Here is a 22,518-nt window from a genome sequence, read left to right as displayed (position 1 = left end):
CTTCTCTCTCCACAATTCACTCTCCTGTTTGTCTCTCCTTCTCCCTTTTCTTTGCCTCATTCTCATGTTTCTCTCTTTAATTCCTTTTCCAGTTTGTCTCTCACTTCACTCTCCCTCCCCCTCCTTCTCTCTTCTTTCTACCCCCTCTCTTTCTTTCTTTCTTTCTTTCTTTCTTTCTTTCTTTCTTTCTTTCTTTCTTTCTTTCTTTCTTTCTTTCTTTCTTTCTTTCTTTCTTTCTTTCTTTCTTTCTTTCTTTCTTTCTTTCTTGTTTCCTCTTTTCTCTCCTTCCCCCTATCCCTTTCTCTCTCTCTTTCTCTTTCTATCCCTCCCTCTCCCTCCATCTGTGTTAGAAGGGGTGATTAATAGAAGGTGATAAACAAAGTGATGATTCCTCGGCAGCCCTGCAGCTCTCTCTCTCGGCAAACCGGGACACTTCAAAATATTGTTTAATGGAAACCAAAGCTCATTAAATGTTGTTTAATGCTGCCGCCGAGCCTAAAGACACTGAAACAGGGCTTATGGGTAATTATGAGGAAGAGGGAGAGTGAGGGAGGGAAAGACAGAGAGAGAGTGTGAGTGTGTGAATGAATTAGTGAGTGAGTGCAGAAGAGAACTGCAGGGACTCACTGGCTGAATTACAATTCTCCACCCTTCTCCAGAAGTGTGCACTCGCTCACTCCCCCTCATGCATTTAAAAGCATTGGAATAGTCCTTACTGGTCCTTGGATTTGTCCATTCCTTTTAAATCCATGAGGGGGAGTGTACGATTGCACACTTTGGGAGAGAGGTAGAGAATCGTAACGTAACCACTATATTTTACCACAATAATTACTGAGATGGCGTGGCTCAATTCTAATGGAACTGTCAATCGAACATTTATCCGCCCGTCATGCCAGGATAGGTCAAGGTTGACAAATGTGTATGTTGCATCACACTTATTAATGTGCAAAGTCACACTTCTTGATTTTAAGACAGGCACGGACTCCAACCACGAACCACGAAAAAAGCCAGACACCCTCCGTTGGTCCATCCGAACCCAATGAAAATTCCTTTCCCTCTAGGGGAATCCCCTTCAAATTAAAGACCCAGATTAATGGACTATTGTCTCTCCGCTTTCATTTTCACCACCTGATCTTCCTTGGCTTCTGGGGTCGAGGCAGTCCAACTTAAAGAGTCAGCCCTTATTAATAAAGAATTACTTTAAATAAGGTAGAGCTTTAAGAAGTGAGTCGCTAATGCCTCGGATTGGAGGGAGGATCTTTCAGAAGTGTGTCTGGTCCGGCATCCAGCAGAAAGAGATAGAGGGAGTGGGAGGCAGAGAGAATGAAAGAAAGAGGGAGTGGGAGGGAGGGAGGGAGAGATGGAAGTACAAACGTCTACCTGGAGGTGACACTATTCCCTCCGAAATATGCACCCCTAGACAAAACTATGACAAAACAACCAACAAAATGGGTCACAACTCCAGCAGCTCTGTGGCACACTGGGTCTGTACATAGTCAATGGTAGGCTTTGAGGAGACTCCTATGGTAGGTACTCCTTCAGCTCATCCCTTGGCAGTAGTATTGTATACAGTTGTGGCCAAAAGTTGAGAATGACACAAATATTAAATTCCACAAAGTTTGCTGCATCAGTGTCTTTAGATATTTTTGTCAAATGTTACCATGGAATACTGAAGTATAATTACAAGCATTTCATAAGTGTAAAAGGCTTTTATTGACAATTACATGAAGTTGATGCAAAGAGTCAATAATTGCAGTGTTGACCCTTCTTTTTCAAGACCTCTGCAATCTGCCCTGGCATGCTGTCAATTAACTTCTGGGCCACATCCTGACTGATGGCAGCCCATTCTTGCATAATCAATGCTTGGAGTTTGTCAGAATTTGTGGGTTTTTGTTTGTCCACCCGCCTCTTGAGGATTGACCACAAGTTCTCAATGGGATTAAGGTCTGTGGAGTTTCCAGGCCATGGACCCAAAATATCGATATTTTGTTCCCCGAGCCACTTAGTTATCACTTTTGCCTTATGGCAAGGTGCTCCATCACGCTGGAAAAGGCATTGTTCGTCACCAAACTGTTCCTGGATGGTTGGGAGAAGTTGTTCTCGGAGGATGTGTTGGTACCATTCTTTATTCATGGCTGTGTTCTTAGGCAAAATTGTGAGTGAGCCCACTCCCTTGGCTGAGAAGCAACCCCACACATGAATGGTCTCAGGATGCTTTACTGTTAGCATGACACAGGACTGATGGTATTGCTCACCTTGTCTTCTTCGGACAAGCTTTTTTCCCGGATGCCCCAAACAATCGGAAAGGGGATTCATCAGAGAAAATGACTTTACCCCAGTCCTCAGCAGTCCAATCCATGTACCTTTTGCAGACTAAGAAGGCCAGCATCCCGGAGACGCCTCTTCATTGTTGACGTTGAGACTGGTGGTTTGCGGGTACTATCCAATGAAGCTGCCAGTTGAGGACTTGTGAGGTGTCTGTTTCTCAAACTACACACTCTAATGTACTTGTCCTCTTGCTCAGTTGTGCACCGGGGCCTCCCACTCCTCTTTCTATTCTGGTTAGAGACAGTTTGCACTGTTCTGTGAAGGGAGTAGTGCACAGCATTGTACGAGATCTTCAGTTTCTTGGCAATTTCTCGCATAGAATAGCCTTCATTTCTCAGAACAAAAATAGAATGACGAGTTTCAGAAGAATGTCTTTGTTTCTGGCCATTTTAAGCTTGTAATCGAACCCGCTGATGCTCCAGATACTCAACTAGTCTAAAGAAGGCCAGTTTTATTGCTTCTTTAATGGGCACAACCGTTTTCAGCTGTGCTGAAACTTTAAGCTCGTCTCTCAATTAAAAAAACCTGTCAATACTGTAAGAATATTTTTGAACATAAATACACAATGCAGAGTTCGAGAGGACGAGAGTACTAGAATTAATGATCACTAGGGAATTGTCAATGTAAATAGGAGTTGGATTTCAGTTCAACATCTGTTCAGAATCTGTAGAATGTCACTCCTGATTTCAGAGCGACGTATGCTACGTGTGCCACGTTTTCATTGGTCTGTACATTGAGTTGAGAGTAGGATACTTCTTATTTGGCCATTGGTCAACCCCAGGCTGGGGTGGGGGGTTATAAATGGAATCCCGTTCCTCTTTTCGGTGGGGAACAGCTGAAGACAGGGAAGACTGAACATTTACCTTCCAGAATAACATCTTGATTTGTCCTCTCTGAATAAATCCATTTTCCTCCCCCTGATTTGCTTTGGAGTTTGTGTTATTGAAGAATAACATAAATTGCTAACAATACTTTGCTCCTTGATATCCAGCGCACTTCTGTATGTTGTAAAACTGTTACATGGTCGCTGCCCATATGATTGCATAATACAGAAAATACACAAAAGTTCATGGGCCTTGCTTTAACAAAGTTAACCATTTTCACTGTAGTGTCCACAGCATCTTTTAAGCTAGCAGGCATTCCCTTGGCATACCCCCAGGGGTATGCGTACCCCAGTTTGGGAATACCTGCCCTAAAGCATACAAAAATGATACTCACCTCGGCCTAACCATCAGTGCCACAGGAAACGTCCACATAGATGTGAACGATCTGAGAGACAAGGCAAGAATGGCCTTCTATGCCATCAAAAGGAACATATAATCTGGCACACCAATTAGGATCTTGCTAAGAATACTTGAATCAGTTATATAATGGTTGTGAGGTCTGGGGTCCGCGAACCAACCAATAATTCACTAAATGGGACAAACACCAAATTGAAACTGCATGCAGAATTGTAACGTAGACACTGGGAGTCGAGAAGCAGGTGGTAAGTTTAACACAACAAAACACAATACAACATCAGCGTAGCGTTTTAACATGAACCAGAAGCAATACTGCCTGGGGAATGAACCTAAGGGAGTGTCAGATAAAGGGTAGGTAATGAGTGAGGTAATGGAGTCCAGGTGTGCCTCATGATGATGTGCAGGTGCCCGTAATGATTAATGCCAGGTACGTGTAATGATGGTTGCCAGGACCGGTGGTTAGTAAACCGGTGATGTTGGATGGGAGGAGCAGGAGTAGACGTGACATGAATTCTGCAAAAATATCCTGTGTACAACGTAAAATACCAAATAATGCATGCAGAGCAGAATTGGGTCAATACCCGCTAATTATCAAAATCCAGAAAAGAGCTGTTAAATTCTGCAACCACCTAAAAGGAAGCGATTCCCAAACGCTCCGTAACAAAGCCATTACCTACAGAGAGATGAACCTGGAGAAGAGTCCCCTAAGCATGCTGGTCCTAAACACAAACAGACCCCACCGAGCCCTAGGACAGCAACACAATTAGACCCAACCAAATCATGAGAAAACAAAAAGATAATTACTTGACACATTGGAAAGAATTAAATTTAAAAAACTGAGCAAACTAGAATGCTATTTAGTCCTAAACAGAGAGTACACGGTGGAAGAATACCTGACCACTGTGACTGACCCAAAAATAAGGAAAGCTTTGACTATGTACAGACTCAGTGAGCTTAGCCTTGCTATTGAGAAAGGTTGTTGTAGGCAGATCTGGCTCTCAAGAGAAGACAGGCTATGTCCACACTGCCCACGAAATGAGGTGGAAACTGAGCTGCACATCTTAACCTCCTGCCAAATGTATGGCCATATTAGAGACACATATTTCCCTCAGATTACACAGACTCACAAAGAATTTGAAAACAAATCCAGTTTTGATAAACTCGATTGGGTGAAATACCACAGTGTGCAATCACAGCAGCCAGATTTTTGATCTGTTGATGCAAGAAAAAGGCAACCAGGGAAGAACAAAAACCATTGTAAATACAACCTATATTTATGTTTATTTATTTTCCCTTTTTTACTTTAACTATTTGCATATCATTACAACACTGTATATAGACATAATATGACATTTGAAATGTTTATTTGTGAGTGTAATGTTTACTGTACATTTTTTATTGTCTTTTAAACTTTTGTTTATTATCTATTTCACTTGCTTTGGCAATGTAAACATATGTTTCCCATGCCAATAAAGCCCCTTGAATTGAATTGAAAGAAAGAGATGAGAGACGAGGGAGGGAGAGGGGTAGAGAGAGAGAGACCTAGGCCAAAACTTTCAGGACTGTGGAACTGGAAGAGAGGTGTGATTGTCTATGCGATTAAAATGTCAAAAGAAAAGAGAAATAAAAGTCTTATCTGAGTTTTTAGCTACTATCCCGCCGGCTGTGTACCAGAGTCCTAACGCCTGCCGAAAACCTGCCCTCTCCGTCATTAACAGAATAGCGGGAAAACAATGCCCGACAGGCAGGGGCGAAGGACACTGTCTACCATTGTCCTAGATAGCTAGCTACTAGGGGGTTTATCGGCAGGTGGCATCCAACGTTATGGTGCATTACCACTCCCACCTATGTACCAGAATCCAAGCTTATAGAAGTACAAAGAGGGGTTCCTGCCGATGCAGGAATGCCCACATGCAGGAACGCCCCGAATTGCAGGCCACAATTGCATCCTTCTACCTCTTGCTACTATGGAGGAGAGAATGGTGGAGACTCTAGAGACCAACTCTCAACTCATTGCCCTCATCTGTCAGATACACTCCACCCCTATGGTACATCCCAGGGACACACTGCTTAGTGGCAGGGTGGCGGATTGTGTTCCCTGAAATGCAGACACCAGCTGATTGATGTAGCACAGGGCCCTTTCTATGCACTTGTTTATCTTTTGGTCACACTGGAACATCCAGCTCCTCTGCCTTGCGATATCAGAGAAGACCAATGTTGTCCCAGGAAACGTTCGGATGACCACCTCTAAATATACGCATCTGCTGCACCAGTGCCATCCCCTTTGAGTATCGCAAGTCGTTTCCATAGAGGTGGATGACTAGGATGTCAGGGGAGAAGTTGCACAGGCCCTCTGCTTGTGCAGAACACCAAGCAGTTTGTGCCACTTCATGCCTTGCTCTCCGAGCCACCTAAAGTGATAGTTAATGAGTAGGCTACACGTTGATTATTTGTATATTTTCTAGGAGCTTGCTCGATTGTCTTGTTAAAAGAGATCAGGGAATTTTTCCAGTTTACTCCATATTGGCTTAAATGGGTTTGTGGTCTTTCGCATCCCTCTGGAAAATCAGCTGATAATATTAAATAAATACTAATAACTACACTATTTCTGTTGCCATTTGTCATTATCGTGTATTGTTACTTATATTGCTGTGTCATGCTGTATTATAATGTTGCATAACAATGTTGTATAATTACCTTCCAATGTAAAAACCATGAAAAAATATATATATATATTTTAAATGATAAGTAGGCAATCACGTGCTCCACAATATCTACAGTACCAGTCATAAGTTTGGACACACTTACTCAGTCAAGGGTTTTTCTTAATTTTTACAATTTTCTACATTGTAGAAAAATTGTGAAGACATTAAAACTATGAAATAACCTATATATCACGTAGTAACCAAAAAAGTGTTAAACAAATCAAAATATATTTTATATTTCAGATTCTTCAAAGTAGCCACCCTTTGCCTTGATGACAGCTTTGCACACTGTTGGCATTCTCTCAACCAGTTTCATGACGTAGTCGTCTGGAATGCATTTCAATTAATAGGTGTGCCTTGTTAAAAGTAAATTTGTGCTATTTCTGTCCTTCTTAATGCGTTTGAACAGGGAAGGGATGCTATACAGAAGATAGCCCTATTTGGTAAAAGACTGAGTCCATATTATGGCAAGAACAGCTCAAATAAGCAAAGAGAAATGACAGTCCATCATTAAGACATGAAAGTCAGTCAATACAGAAAATGTCAATGACTTTGAAAGTTTCTTCAAGTGCAGTGGCAAAAACCATCAAGCGCTATGATGAAACTGGCTCTCGTGTGGACCGCCGCAGGAAAGGAAGACCCAGAGTTACCTCTGCTGCAGAAGATTAATTCAATAGAGTTAACTGCACATCACATTGCAGCCCAAATAAATGCTTCACAGGGTTCAAGTAACAGACACATCTCAACATCAACTGTTCAGACGAGACTGCGTAAATCAGGCCATCATTTTCATGGTCGAATTGCTGCAAAGAAACCACTACTAAAGGACACCAAAAACAAGAAGATACTTGCTAATGGCCAAGAAATACAAGCAATGGACTTTAGACCGGTGGAAATCTGTCCTTTGGTCTGATGAGTCCAAATTTGAGATTTTTGGTTCCAACCACCGTGTCTTTGTGAGACGCAGAGTATGTGAACGGATGATCTCCGCATGTGTGGTTCCTACCGTGAAGCATGGAGGAGGAGGTGTGATGGAATGGGGGTGTTTTGCTGGTGACCTTGTCGGGGGATTTATTTAGAATTCAAGGCACACTTAACCAGATTGGCTACCACTGCATTCTGCAGTGATACGCCATCCATTCTGGATTGTGCTTAGTGGGACTGTCATTTGTTTTTCAACAGGACAATGACCCAACACACATCCAGGCTGTGTAAGGGAGACTGATGGAGTGCTGCTTCATGGCTGTTGGAAAAGCATTCCAGGTGAAGCTTGTTGAGAGAATGCCAAGAGTGTACAAAGGTGTCATCAAGGCAAAGGGTGGCTACTTCAAAGAATATAAACTACATTCTGATTTGTTTAACCTGTTGGGGGTAGTATTTGCACGGCCGGATAAAAAATGTACCCGATTTAATCTGGTTATTACTACTGCCCAGAAACTAGAATATGCATATAATTATTGGCTTTGGATAGAAAACACCCTAAAGTTTCTAAAACTGTTTGAATGGTGTCTGTGAGTATAACAGAACTCATATGGCAGGCAAAAACCTGAGAAGATTCCTTACAGGAAGTGACCTGTCTGACAAGTTCTTGTTCTTCTTGGCTCTCTTTAATGAAAACTGAGGATCTTTGCTGTAATGTGACACTTCCTACGGCTCCCATAGGCTCTCAGAAGGCGGGAAAAAGCTGAATGATGTAATTCCAGCCAATGGCTGAAAAACATTAGCGCTTTTGGTAAGTGCTCTATCAGAGGACAATGGGACGGAGGCGCGTGCACTAGTCGACCCCATGTTTTATTTTCTCTCACTTTGAACCTAAACACGCTTTCCCGGTCGGAAATTTTATCGCTTTTTTACGAGAAAAATTTCATTAAAATGTATTTTAATCAGCGGTTGACATGCTTCGAAGTACAGTATTGGAATATTTAGAATTTTTTTGTCACGAAATGCGTCGTGCGCGTTAACCAAAATCCTATCACCATTAGCATAACAATTTTTTTATTATTTTTTTCAAATATAGGACTATGTTATATCATTTTATAGATACACCTCTCCTGAATCGAACCACGTTGTCCGATTTCAAAAAGGCTTTACAGCAAAAGCAAAACATTAGATTATGTTAGAGGAGTATATCGTAAAAGTAGCCACATAGCCATTTTCCGACCAACCACATGCATCACAAATAACCAAAAAACAGCTAAATGCAGCACTAACCTTTGACAATCTTCATCAGGTGACACTCCTAGGACATCATGTTACACAATACATGCATTCTTTTGTTCGATAAAGTTCATATTTATATATAAAAACAGCATTTTACATCGGCGCATGACGTTGACTAAGTATTTTCCCTCAAATGCGTCCGGTGAAACAGCGCTACAATTTACTAAATTACTATTTGAAAACATTTTTAAAATGTAATATTGTCATTCTAAGATTTATAGATTAGCATCTCTTGAAAGCACCTGCAATGCCAGATTTAAAAATAACTTTACTGGGTAATCACACTTTGCGATAAAAGGGGATGCGATACTCAGAAAAATAGGCTAGCAATACAGGTCAGCGCCATCTTGGAACAATCGCATATCAAATCTAGTCTTGTATACTATTGTCAATAATCCCTTACCTTTGATTATCTTCATCAGAAGGCACTTCCAGGAATCCCAGGTCCACAACAAATGTATTTTCGTTCGAAAAAGTTAATCCTTTATGTCCCAATAGCTTGTTCTTGTTAGCGCGTTTTGAAGGCTGCTCCAAATGTACCGTCGGCCGCGGGACTTCTCTCTCAACAAAATGCATTTTTTTAAATTTAGGTTCGTTCAAACATGTCAAACGTTGTATAACATAAATCTTTAGGGCCTTTTTCAACCAGAGCTCCAATAACATTCAAGGGGGACGGTTGCATTGTCTTTCAAAATGTTTCGAAAGGGGAGGGTAGCCAGGGGCGCCGGCATCATAATGGTGATGGCATGTCATGTGACCACGTTCCACAGACTGTCATTGTGTCAGTTTTCACAGTAGAAGGCTCAAACCACTTTGTAAAGACTGGGGACATCTAGTGGAAGCAATAGGAAGTGCTCAATGAACCATTGCTCACGGTGTGATTTATAGGCAAAGTGATGAAGTTGAGTCCGCAATTCAGAATTCCACTTCCTGTTACGATCTGTCTCGGGGTTTTGACTGCCATATGAGTTCTGTTATACTCACAGACACCATTCAAACAGTTTTAGAAACTTTAGGGTGTTTTCTATCCACAAGTATTAATTATATGCATATCCTAGCTTCTGAGTTTGAGTAGGAGGCCGTTTAAAATGGGCACGAATGTTTTTCAAAAATCGCTGTAGCGCCCCCTATCCTAGGCGACCGTCAAGAGGTTAAGCCACAGAAAAAGTGAGCAATCTTCCCACTAGCCAGGATTGGCTGAGATAATGAGTGGGCTGGACATACTGAGAGAGGAATTCGGATTGGTGTACCATTTAGAAGGCTTCAGTCTATTTGAGCTCGTCAGTCTGTGTTGGTAATCCTGTCGAAGGCGGCTTTTTTGAAAATGTATTGTGTAGTGGAGCTGCATAAGTGTAGCTCTCCACTTTCTGGAGGATCAAGTTTTGAAATCAGTGGAATTAGAGTATGATAGCTAAAGAGATGGAGAAACCACCTGTCTCCGGATTAATTCTTCAAACTAATGGCAATCTTGGTATGGCATTCCTGACAGGGAGACGCGTTCATCATGCATGATGATGTATACAGGTAATAATGTCTACCTTTAGCTAGCAACATTTTCAGATATTACACGTTTCAAGAAAGTTGACAGAAAGTGGTTTTATTTCAAGCTAAAGTGTACTGTTAGCTAGCTAGCTAACGTTAGCTGGCTGGCTCCCTAGCTGATGTTATTATTCATATCCCTGAGCCGTATTCATGCAGGGTAGTAACGACATGATTCGGCACTGTGTTCATTGTTGTTTAACTAGCTAACTGGCTCGTTAGCTAATGTTGTGTGACGTGTGTGATCTTAAACATTGTTTACCTAGCTAGCTACATGTCTTGAGCTAAAGTGTACTGTTAGCTAGCTAACGTTAGCTGGCTGGCTCCCTAGCTTATGTTATTATTCGTATCCAAGAGCCGTTTGCTTTTCTAGTTAGAGCCTAATGTTAGCTAACTAACATTGAACCTGGTTGGTTAGCTCCCAGCACTGTGGCATTGTTGGCACTCTGTTCATTGTTGTTTAACTAGCTAACATTAGCTGGCTGGCTCGTTAGCTAATGTTTCATGATGTGTGTACAACACCCGTTGAATATGACCAATGTCAGCAAACTTCTGCAAAAAAGCGTAATGAAGTTGTTGCCAGCAGAGCATGTTATCCATAGGTAAACAAATCATCGGCCGGAGCATCAAGTGTGCGCTCCGAGAGCGAAACGAGATGGGTGGGGCTAAAGCTTAGGAGGGTGTGAACGATGCTGAAGGGGTGTAGACAAAGAAGAGCTCTTCACTAGATACCAAAACATTCAAAGGCAATTATCTCAAAAGTGAGTTTACAAGTTGGTCAACTTTCAAATCAGAAATACTTTCCCACTGTTCCTCAAATACAGTGTATGATAAACCATTTTGTAGCTCTGTCTCTACTTTTATCCAATGTCAAAAATACCATTTCAAATTTTGCTAAATAAGACCGAATCCAGGTGGTGAGTCACATATATACACAGACTGTACAAAACATTAGGAACAACTGCTCTTTCCATGACATAGACTGATCAGGTGAATCCAGGTGAAAGCTATGATCACTTATTGATGTCACTTGTTAAATCTACTTCAATCAGTGTAGCTGAAGGGGAGAAGACAGGTCGAAGAAGCCTTTTAAGCCTTGAGACAATTGAGACATAGATTTTGTATGTGTGCCATTCAGATGGTGTACGGGCAAGACAAAATATGTAGGTTTCTTTGAACGGGTTATGGTAGTAGGTGCCAGGCGCAAGTGTGTCCAGAACTGCAATGCTGCTGGGTTTTTCACGCTCAGCAGTTTTCCGTGTGTATCAAGAATGGTCTACCACCAAAAGGACATCAAGCCAATTTGACACAACTGCTGCAGGATTATTTTCCTCCTGCAACAAAATGGGTCATATTAAGAGCCGACATCTGTACTATCCTTGTGAGGACTTCTGGTCTCCACAAGGATTGTAAAAAACACACACACACACACACACACACACACACACACACACCCATAAATCACCAGAGCCCGGCTGTTGACGTAGACGAAGTGTGCCATGAGATCTATACACTTGATAAACCCATCCGATAGCACACACTATGATGAACCACTTCCCCAGTGACTGATTGCGTCACACCCCCTCTCGTAAATCACCCAGCGACACCCCCTCTGGCCCCTTCTCTTACCACCACCACCATGCCCTTGAGGAGTACACACACACGCATGCAGGAACACATACACACACCCACAAACTGACAGACAAACTGTACACACACACGTGCGCACACACACAAACACATGCACGTACACACACAGATGGGGTGTATCTGAAACACACTCTACAAGTGGAGTGTGGTGGAGGTGGGCTTTTGACAGAGGAGAGATAAAGCTTGTGGTTCTGACAGTTTTCCCACTATCTATCTATGTCATTGTGCTTATTGTCATCTATTGTCCAGTCCTAGTAAGACAATGATATAGTAAGCATGCCAACTTTTCCCTGGCAAGGTAGACATTCATACATGGGTCTCAAAACAGCAACTAGGGCTATGCCAGTCTGCCCTGTGTGTGTGTATGTGTGCATGTGTGCGTGAGTGCGTGCGTGTGTTAGTTTGTGCCACGTGCGTAAGAGCATGTATGTCTGTCTGCCTGTGTGTGTGGTTGTGCCTGTGTGTATGTATATACATGCGTGTGCAGGCGTGTGTGTGTGTGCGTGTGCGTGTATGCACGCGCCCGTGTGTGTGAAGCTGAGTCGGCTGAGGCATCATCTGTGCCAGGTGGAGTGTGTGGAGGGGTGAGGTCGGCAAGGCCACCTGGTGAGGGGAGCAGTGTAGGGTAGTGTGTGCCAGCTGTGCCATTCTTGGGGATGTGCCGGGGAGCAGTTGAGAGCAGTTATCCCTGATGCGACATGGGCAGAGCGGAAAGCGCTGACACACACACACGTGCACAAATACAGATGAGCATTCACTCAACCACTCACTCACTCATTCATTCACCTCACTCACTCACTCACTCACTCACTCACTCAAACACACAGACCCCTCACTGATGCTTGAACCCCTATATTACAATAGCATTTCAACACTGACACTAACAACCTCACAAATGTCAAAATGTCAAAATAGTGCTAACAACAACATTAGGCCCCGGACTAGGAATGCCATAGATTGGGAGTAAGGCCCTGTCATACTAGCCTCCTGTCAGGGGGTGTACTTCTACGTCAAGCTGCCTCACGCTACAGAAACATTATGGCTTGGACAAGGCTACTTATTTTACTTCTGAACTGATGTGGCTCAGGTACTCACCGATGTGCTTGCCCTTCATGTGGTAGAAGAATGAGACACAGTAGGGGAGACGACTGGAGCCCTTGGGGCCTCTGGCAGCAGTAACGTTGTAGAGAGGGGACAGGAGACGGGCATTGTCCCCAGCGACCCGGGGACGAGAGGCCTCGATGTACATGTAGTAACCTAGAAGGGGGAGAGGGGAGGGAGAGACACATATGGTTAGAGACAGTGGTTTTGGTCCCATTTTACATTTGGGTTTATTTGTAAGTCCTGGTGAATTCTGCATGCCGCAAATAGGTATGACAGTTGTAAGTGCTATGAAATAATGTATATCTATGTTACTCAACACAAGCGCCAAAGAAAACGCCATCCCTCTTTGTGACTGCAGCATCAGAGATATCATATCGCTGGACGTTTTAATTATGGTGTGTGGGGCCATCTGTGGTACCGTCTGTAGATGATGTGTTAATCTCACATATAAAAGTTCATATTCTGTTAACTATTCTGCTAATTCTGTCCTATTCTTGTAATTGCGGCCAAAGCTTAAATTGGAGGGGAAAAAACACTTCAAAAACCTTGTATCTCAAACAGACCATTAAAAAAATGCTTGCTATTTCCTCATGTACACTGAACAAAAATATAAACGCAACATGTAAAGTGTTGGTCCCATGTTTCATGATCTGAAATAAAGAATCCCAGAAATGTTCCATACACGCAAAAAACGTATTTCTCTCAAAGTTTGTGCGCAAATCTGTTTACATCCCTCTTAGTGAGCATTTCTCCTTTGCCAAGATAATCCATAAAATAAATGGCCACTTTAAAATGTGCAGTTTTGTCACACGACACAATGCCACAGATGTCTCAAGTTTTGAGGGAGAGTGCAATTGACATACTGACTACAGGAATGTCCACCAGAGCTGTTGCCAGATGATTGACTGTTCATTTCTCTACCATAAGCCACTTCCAACATTGTTTTAGAGCATTTGGTAGTACATCCAACCAGCCTCACAACTGCAGACCAGATGTAATCACACCAACCCAGGACCTCCACATCCGGCTTCTTCACCTGCGGGATTGAGGGGAGGAGGTGCTGAGGAGTATTTATGTCTGTAATTAAGCCCTTTTGTGGTGAAAAACAAATTCTGATTGACTGGGCCTGGCTCCCCATTGGGTGGGCCTGGCTGCCAAGTGGGTGGGCATATGCCTTCCCAGGCCCACCCATGGCTGCACCCCTGCCCAGCCATGTGAAATGCATAGATTAGGGCCTAATTAATTTATTTTGATGGACTGATTTCCTTATGAACAGTAACTCAGTAAAATCTTTGAAATTCTTGCATGTTGCATTTATATTTTTGTTCAGTATAGTATATAATACTCCTGAGGATGAGCTGTCCAATCAGTGGTCTAGAGGAGGATGAGCTGGCCAATAAGTGGTCTACTCGCATGAATATTTTTAATGACCGGTATGCACACAGCCAATACAATGCAGGAGTGGCTTCGGGACATGTCGCGGATGTCCTTGAGAAGTCCGATCGAACATCTCTGGCGAGACCTGAAAATAGCTGTGCAGCGATACTCCCCATCCAACCTGACAGAGCTTGAGAGGATCTGCAATGAACAATGGGAGAAACTCCCCAAATACAGTTGTGCCAAGCTTGTAGCATCATAACCAAAAAGACTTGATCCTATAATCGCTGCCAAAGGTGATTCAACAAAGTACTGAATAAAGGGTCTGAATACTTATGTAAATGTAATCAAGGCAAAGGGTGGCTACTTTGAAGAATCTCAAATATAAAGTATATTTTGATTTGTTTAACACTTTTTTGGTTAATACATTATTCCATATGTCTAATTTAATAGTTTTGATGTCTTCACTATTATTATACAATGTAAAAAATAATAAAAATAAAGGAAAACCCTGGAATGGGTAGGTGTGTCCAAACTTTGGACTGGTACTGTGTACATATAAATATTTTGTGAAAAAAATGTATACACTATATATACACCCTTTCAAATGATTGGATTCAGCTATTTCAGCCACACACGCTGCTGACTGGTGTACAAAATCGAGCACGCAGCCATGCAATCTCCATAGTTAAACATTTGCAGAAGATTTGGCCCGTACTGAAGAGCTCAGTTACTGTCAACGTGGCACCGTCATAGGATGCCACCTTTTCTACAAGTCAGTTCGTCAAATGTATGCCCTGCTAGAGCTGCCCGGGTCAACTGTAAGTGCTGTTATTGTGAAGTGGAAACATCTAGGAGCAACAATGGCTCAGCCGCAAAGTGGTAGGCTACACAAACTCACAGAGTGTGACTGCCGAGCACTAAAGCTCGTAGCGCGTAAAAATTGTCTGTACCACTCACTACTGAGTTCCAAACTGTCTCTGGAAGCAACATCAGCACAATAACTGTTCATCGGGAGCTTCGTGAAATGGGTTTCCATGGCCGAGCAGCCGCACACAAGCCTAAGATCACCATGCACAATGCCAAGCGTCAGCCGGAGTGGTGTAAAGCTTTCTGTCGTTGGACTCTGGAGCAGTGGAAACACGTTCTTTGGAGTGATGAATCACACTTCACCATCTGACAGTCCGATGGACAAATCTGTGTTTGGCGGATGCCAGGAGAACACTACCTGCCCGAATGAATAGTGCCAACTGTAAAGTTTGGTGGAGGAATAATAATGGTCTGGTGCTGTTTTTCATGGTTCGGGCTAGGTTCTTTAGTTCCAGTTAAGGGAAATCTTAATGCTACAGCATACAATTACATTCTAGAGGATTCTGTGCTTCCAACTTTGTGTTAACAGTTTGGGGAAACCCCTTTCCTGTTTCAGCATGACAATGCCCTCATGCACAAAGCGAGGTCCATACAGAAATGGTTTGTCAAGATTGGTGTGGAAGAACTTGACTGGCCTGCACCTCAACCCCATTGAACTCCTTTGGGATGAATTGGAATACCAACTAATTATGGCTGGCATTGGTTACATCAATCTGCCCCAATATCAATGTTGCCAGCTAAGTTTTATGAGGCGATAGTAAGCCTAAAAGGCTATCTGAATGTGCACATGATGGAAGTAAAAAAAAAAAATGCACTCACTGTCATGTGACTAAAATGGCTGTGACTAAAACTAGAAATAAATTGTCCAGAGTTTAAGTCGACTGATAATAACTACAACTAACGAAAAAAGTAGCTCCCAAAATTAACACTGCTTAATAAAGGGATGTGTGTACATTCCAGTAACATACCTTCTTTGTTTCCACTCCTGTCCATCTCTGGGCCGGTATTGGACGAGCGCTTGGGGTTCTGGGTCAGGTGGTTCTGTCTAGTCCAATCAAACTTGTCACCCCGGTCCTGGGAGAAACCGCAGATGCGTTCGTCCTCAAAGCCACAGACGTGGTCTGTTGAGAGAGAGATAGAGACAGAGAGAGTGTGAGAGAGAAGGGGATATAGAAAGAGCAAGAACACAGAGGTTGAAGAGGATGAGCAATAACATTGATAGCGACAGAGACACAAAGAAGAGAGGAAAAAGAGGCAGAGGAAATAGGGAAGAGTGAGGGATCAAAGAGAGAAGAGAGGCAAAATTGCGATACATTACCAAGACATGGTGAAAAAGAGGGAGAGAGAGTATGAAAAAAGGACAAAATAAAATATTATACAGGTGGGGAGAGTGAGAGGAGAGACAAAGTTTGAAGTTTTAAAATGACCAGTGAGTCACTTCAAGAACCTCTTTGCATTCCAGTAACAATTCTCTGTTTGTTTCATCACCCAAACTAACTAAAACGTAATACTATCCTCCAACTATCCACAAGGTTCCTACCTACCACAACCATCACATCAATTTCAACCCATTACACAAATCCACTGCTGGCTGTGGTATTCACTAAGCATTGTCAATGGAAGGACTATGATACATTGCAATTAGGCACTCCAAATGCAACTGGACACACAGGCACTCCATTTATGCTCTACATCAAAAGCGTTAACATTGCTACATGTTAAACACGCACACACGCTCACACAAACACATACTCATACAAATTACGCTAGCCACACACTGTCAGCCGTTGACTGTAGGTACATTCCAAATTTGCACCATATTCCCTACATAGTGCACTACTTTTTGAACAGGTCCCTTGTCAAATGTAACACACTAAATAGGGAATTTGGGATGAAGCCTGTACCCCATTCACGTTGGTGTTATGATAGGAACATAATCTATTATGATTCATGTCCCACTCAGCGACGTACGTGGACTTCCTCAATTTGTTTTCTGTTGTTCTCCAATCTGCGTGGTTGGAGAAAATGTGATTTTAATTGTGCTCATTTGGCGTCACTCTCCACTTCCCCTGCCTGAGCGGCAGTGCAAGGCGTAATTGAACCAAATTGCCTGACGAGATGAGAGAGACAGAGAGAGGGCGGACTGGGGGAAAAAAGGAAGAGTGAAAGAAAATGGGGGGAAGAAAGAAATAAAGATATTCTTACCTGAAGGTCTTGGGTAAATGTAGGCTGTAAAGGAAATACACATAGATTATCACTATACCCTTTTACATAACTGTAGCACTCATTTAAAAATGTACTTAAATAAATGCCAAAATGAACACAAAAAGGGCCTACTTGGCCAGTTATTGATTATTATTATTAATATTAGTATCATCAGAGTGGCCACATTGGCTCCAGGCACAAGCAAGTTGCTACTCACGCTCTGAGTACTGGATGGTGCGACTGACATAGTCTCCGGTGCTGTAGGTGGTGATGGGGGCCAGGCGGATCTCATAGGAGACGGGGATCTTCAGGTCAGTCAGGGTGTAGGACATGAGGCCGCCCTTCACGGGCTCCTTCTTGTCGATCTGCTTGGAGAACATGTTCACCTGGTTCATCTTGTCATTCTGCTTAATCTGGGGGAAACAGAGAGAGGCATAGAAAAGAGAGGAATGGTGAGAAATGGGACCCAACAGATGATGGTGGGCGCAACTGGCAGAACTGTAATATAAAGCCATTTGAAAAAATACATTTTCATCAACATTTATTTTTGAGACAGAAACGCCTTCTAAAATATAGGAAATGTAATGTATGTTAATAACTAGAGAGCGAGAGAGTGAGAGAGAGATCGAGAGATCACCTGTCCACACAAGGAAAAAGGCTATTTTAGGCTTAGGGGTTAGGTTTAGGGATAAAATTAGGGTTATGGTTAGGGGAAAATAGGATGTCGAATGGGAATAAATTGTTTGGTCCCCACAAGGATAGTAAAACAAATGTGTGTGTGTGTGTGTGTGTTACCATACTATATCCATAGATTCAAGGCGAGAATTATTTATTTCAGCTTTTATTTCTTTCATCACATTCCCAGTGGGTCAGAAGTTTACATACACTCAATTAGAATTTGGTAGCATTGCCTTTAAATTGTTTAACTTGGGTCAAATGTTTCGGGTTGCCTTCCACAAGCTTCCCACAATAAGTTGGGTGAATTTTGGCCCATTCTTCCTGACAGAGCGGGTGTAACTGAGTCAGGTTTGTAGGCCTCCTTCCTCGCTCACGCTTTTTCAGTCCTGCCCACAAATTTTCTATGGGATTGAGGTCAGGGCTTTGTGATGGCCACTCCAATACCTTGACTTTGTTGTCCTTAAGCCATTTTGCCCCAACTTTGCAAGTATGCTTGGGGTCATTGTCCATTTGGAAGACCCATTTACAACCAAGCTTTAACTTCCTGACTGATGTCTTGAGATGTTGCTTCAATATAGCCACATAATTTTCTTCCCTCATGATGCCATCTATTTTGTGAAGTGCACCAGTCCCTCCTGCTGCAAAGCACCCCCACAACATGATGCTGCCACCCCCGTGCTTCACGGTTGGGATGGTCTTCTTCGGCTTGCAGGCCCCCCGTTTTTCCTCCAAACATAATGATGGTCATTATGGCCAAATAGTTCTATTTTTGTTTCATCAGACCAGAGGACATTTCTCCAAAAAGTACCATTTTGTCCTCATGTGCAGTTGCAAACTGTAGTCTGGCTTTTTTATGGTGGTTTTGGAGCAGTGGCTTCTTCCTTGCTGAGCGGCCCTTCAGGTTATATCGACTCATTTTACTGTGGATATAGATACTTTGGTACCTGTTTCCTCCAGCATCTTCACAAGGTCCTTTGCTGTTGTTCTGAGATTGATTCTCACTTTTCGCACCAAAGTACGTTCATGTCTAGGAGACAGAACGCATCTCCTTCCTGAGCAGTATGACGGCTGCGTGGTCCCATGGTGTTTATACTTGCGTACTGTTGTTTGTACAGATGAACGTGGTACCTTCAGGCATTTGAAAATTGCTCCCAAGGATGAACCAGACTTGTGGAGGTCTACAATTGTTTTTTCTGAGGTCTTGGCTGATTTCTTTTGATTTTCCCATGATGTCTATCAAAGAGGCACTGAGTTGGAAGGTAGGCCTTGAACTACATCCACAGGTACACCTCCGATTGACTCAAATTATGTCAATTAGCCTATCAGAAGCTTCTAAAGCCATGATATCACTTTTTGGAATTTTCCAAGCTGTTTTAAAGGCACAGTCAACTTAGTGTTTGTAAACTTCTGACCCACTGGAATTGTGATACAGTGAATTATAAGTGAAATAATCTGTCTGTAAACAATTGTTGGAAAAATTACTTGTGTCATGCACAAAGTAGATGTCCTAACCGACTTGCCAAAACAATAGTTTGTTAACAAGAAATGTGTGGAGTGGTTGAAAACAAGTTTTAATGACTCCAACCTAAGTGTATGTAAACTTCCGACCTCAACGGTATATGTACATAGCTACGTCAATTACTTGGTACCCCTGCACATCGACTTGGTACTGGTAATCCCTGTATATAGCCATGTTATTTTTACTCATGATAGTTATTTGTTATTCACTGTGTATCTATTCCTCGTGTCACTATTTCAATTTTCATTCAAATGTATATCTTTAACTCGGCATTGTTGGAAAATAACTCATAAGTAAGCAATTCACTGTTAGTCTACCACTGTTATTTATGAAGCATGTGACAAATAAAGTCAGATTTGACACACACACACACACACACACACACACACACACACACACACACACACACACACACACACACACACACACAAATGTTAGCGTCCTCATGTTTCAGGGTCTGAAAGGCTTATTTCATGAATTTTATTGCATTCATTCTTTTTATTAAAACATATATTTTAGAGGGTCAAATATGATGTATTGATTCACATATTGTGCTGTCATTTAAGTGTGCGTCACTTAGAACTAAAGAATACAGAATAATGTTTTGCCATTTAGCAGAGGTACAAAGTGACTTTCAGTCATGCATGCATACATTTTCCCCCATGGGCCCCAGTAGGAATCAAACCCATGACCCATGGCATTGCAAGAGCCATGCTCTACTGAATGAGCCACACAGGACCACAGTTAATTAAGTGTGTGCACATATACATGTTAGTTAATTATGTTTATATTTCTCAATATGCATTGCACAGTATATGCATAATCATATGAACATAATGTCAATGTATTATGTACGTGGATGTACTGTATATGACAGTTTGTTAATGCATGTCTTTGTCCATGTGTTGTTGTGATTGTTTAAGTACTTACAGATATAGGATCTTAATTTGATACCTCTTTTATTGCTGAGAATTTTCCTGCACAGCAGTAAATGCTAATTTGTAGTGTATTTGAGGTTTAAAAAGGATTCTAAAGTTTATAATTTCCACTTTAAAATGTCAGACTTGATTTGCACTAAAGAAAAATGCATCAACCCCTACAAAAATATCCATTAATTATAATCCACATAATAATTAACATTTCCTGTTGCTGCAAGATTATTTTCTTGATGTAGCAAATGGGTTCAAATTAAGATCCTACATCTGTAGGGGTGGCTGTGGGAGTGTGGCATCCCTGCAATCCTGAATACTTGACAATAATTCACTGAGTCTAGAAAACATTGGAAACACCTTCCTAATATTGAGTTGCATCCCCTTCTGCCCTGGCCTATACAAGGTGTCGAAAGCGTTCCACAGAGATTCTGGCCCATGTTGACTCCATTGCTTCCCACAGTTGTCAAGTTCACTGGATGTCCTTTGAGTGGTGGAACATTGTTGAAACACATGGGAAACCGTTGAGCGTGAAAAACCCAGCAGTGTTACAGATCTTGACACACTCAAACCGGTGCGCCTAGGACCTACTACCATACCCCGTTCAAGGGCACTGTTTTGTTCATTAACCCACTGAAATGCACACATACACAATCCATGTCTCAATTATCTCAAGGCTTAAAAAGCCGTCTTTAACTGGTCACCTCCCCTTCATTTATACTGATTGAAGCGGATTTAACAAGTGACATCAATAAAAGATCATAGCTTTTACCTGGATTCACCTGGTCAGTAGTTTATGTTATGGAAAGAGCAGGTGTTCCTAATGTTTTGTGTATATCCTCCTTAAAGCTGGAATCCATAGCGGTGAACCTGCCACGTACGTTTCCGATATTACAACAACACACACTGTTTTTTTCCCCCTGGGACATCACTGCACATCATTGCACTCGTGATAGAACAACAGAGTTTGAATTGAAATGTGATAGATGGCACCAGAGAGGATGGCTGCCGTTTTATTGGCTCTTAATAACCAACCGTGCAATTTTGTCGTTTTTTTCGCACATCATTTTGCTGCTACTGTCTCTTATGACCGAAAAGAGCTTCTGGACATCAGAACAGCGACTACTCACCTCACCTCGAATCACCTCGAATCATTTGTCTTTAACCTGTTAGGGCTAGGGGGCAGCATTGACACGGCTGGATAAAAAACATACCCGATTTAATCTGGTTACCACTCCTACTCAGTAACTAGAATATGCATATACTTATTACATATGGATAGAAAACACCCTAAATTTTCTAAAACTGTTTGAATGGTGTCTGTGAGTATAACAGAACTCAAATGGCAGGTCAAAACCTGAGAGATTCCTTTACAGGAAGTGGCCTGTCTGACCATTTCTGGAACTTCTTTGCCATCTCTATCATTTACTAAGGATCTCTGCTCTAACGTGACACTTCCCACGTCGTCCATAGGCTCTCAGAGCCCGGGAAAAAAGAGAATGTCGTCATTCCAGCCCCAGGCTGAAACACATTATCGCCTTTCTCAAGTGGCCCATCAAGAGACACTAGCTTATGCGCGTGACCCCGACCGCCCCCGCCTTTGGGATTTTTTCCTCTGTTTGCCGAAAAGGAGATTCCCTGTCGGAATTTTATCGCTTTTCTACGAGAAAAATGACGTAAAAATTGATTTTAAACAGCGGTTGACATGCTTCGACGTACGGCAATGGAATACTTTGAATTTTATTGTCAGGAATTGCGCCAAGCGCGACACTTCTTTACTATTTCGGATAGTGTCTGGAACGCATACGAACAAAACGCCGCTATTCGGATATAACGATGGATTATTTTGGACCAAACCAACATTTGTTATTGAAGTAGACGTCCTGGGTGTGCATTCTGACGAAGACAACAAAAGGTAATGACATTTTTATAATAGTAAATATGATTATGGTGAGTGCTAAACTTGCCGGGTGTCTAAATAAGCGAGCCCGTGATGCCTGGGCTATGTACTTAGAATATTGCAAAATGTGCTTTCACCAAAAAGCTATTTTAAAATCGGACATATCGAGTGCATAGAGGAGGTCTGTATCTATAATTCTTAAAATAATTGTTATGCTTTTTGTGAACGTTTATCGTGAGTAATTTAGTAAAAT

General features: G+C 42.2%; 1 protein-coding gene across 2 annotated transcripts in view; it reads right to left on the bottom strand.

Moving 5' to 3' along the window:
* The window catches only part of LOC106561882 (MAM domain-containing glycosylphosphatidylinositol anchor protein 1), a 471,396-nt gene that overhangs the window by 54,452 nt on the left and 394,426 nt on the right, over positions 1–22,518 (bottom strand). For both annotated transcript variants that reach the window (XM_014126165.2, XM_014126164.2), the window contains exons 13-16: positions 17,457–17,652; positions 17,240–17,263; positions 16,003–16,155; positions 12,779–12,940 (exon numbers count right to left, since the gene is read on the bottom strand). In XM_014126165.2, coding sequence (XP_013981640.1) covers positions 12,779–12,940; positions 16,003–16,155; positions 17,240–17,263; positions 17,457–17,652 — 535 coding nt within the window. The remainder of the gene's footprint in view (positions 1–12,778; positions 12,941–16,002; positions 16,156–17,239; positions 17,264–17,456; positions 17,653–22,518) is intronic.

Source organism: Salmo salar, chromosome ssa11, assembly GCF_905237065.1.
Source record: "Salmo salar chromosome ssa11, Ssal_v3.1, whole genome shotgun sequence".
NCBI lineage: Eukaryota > Metazoa > Chordata > Actinopteri > Salmoniformes > Salmonidae > Salmo > Salmo salar.
The sequence above is the reverse complement of the archived record's forward strand: the minus strand, read 5'-3'. Positions and strand labels throughout refer to the sequence as shown.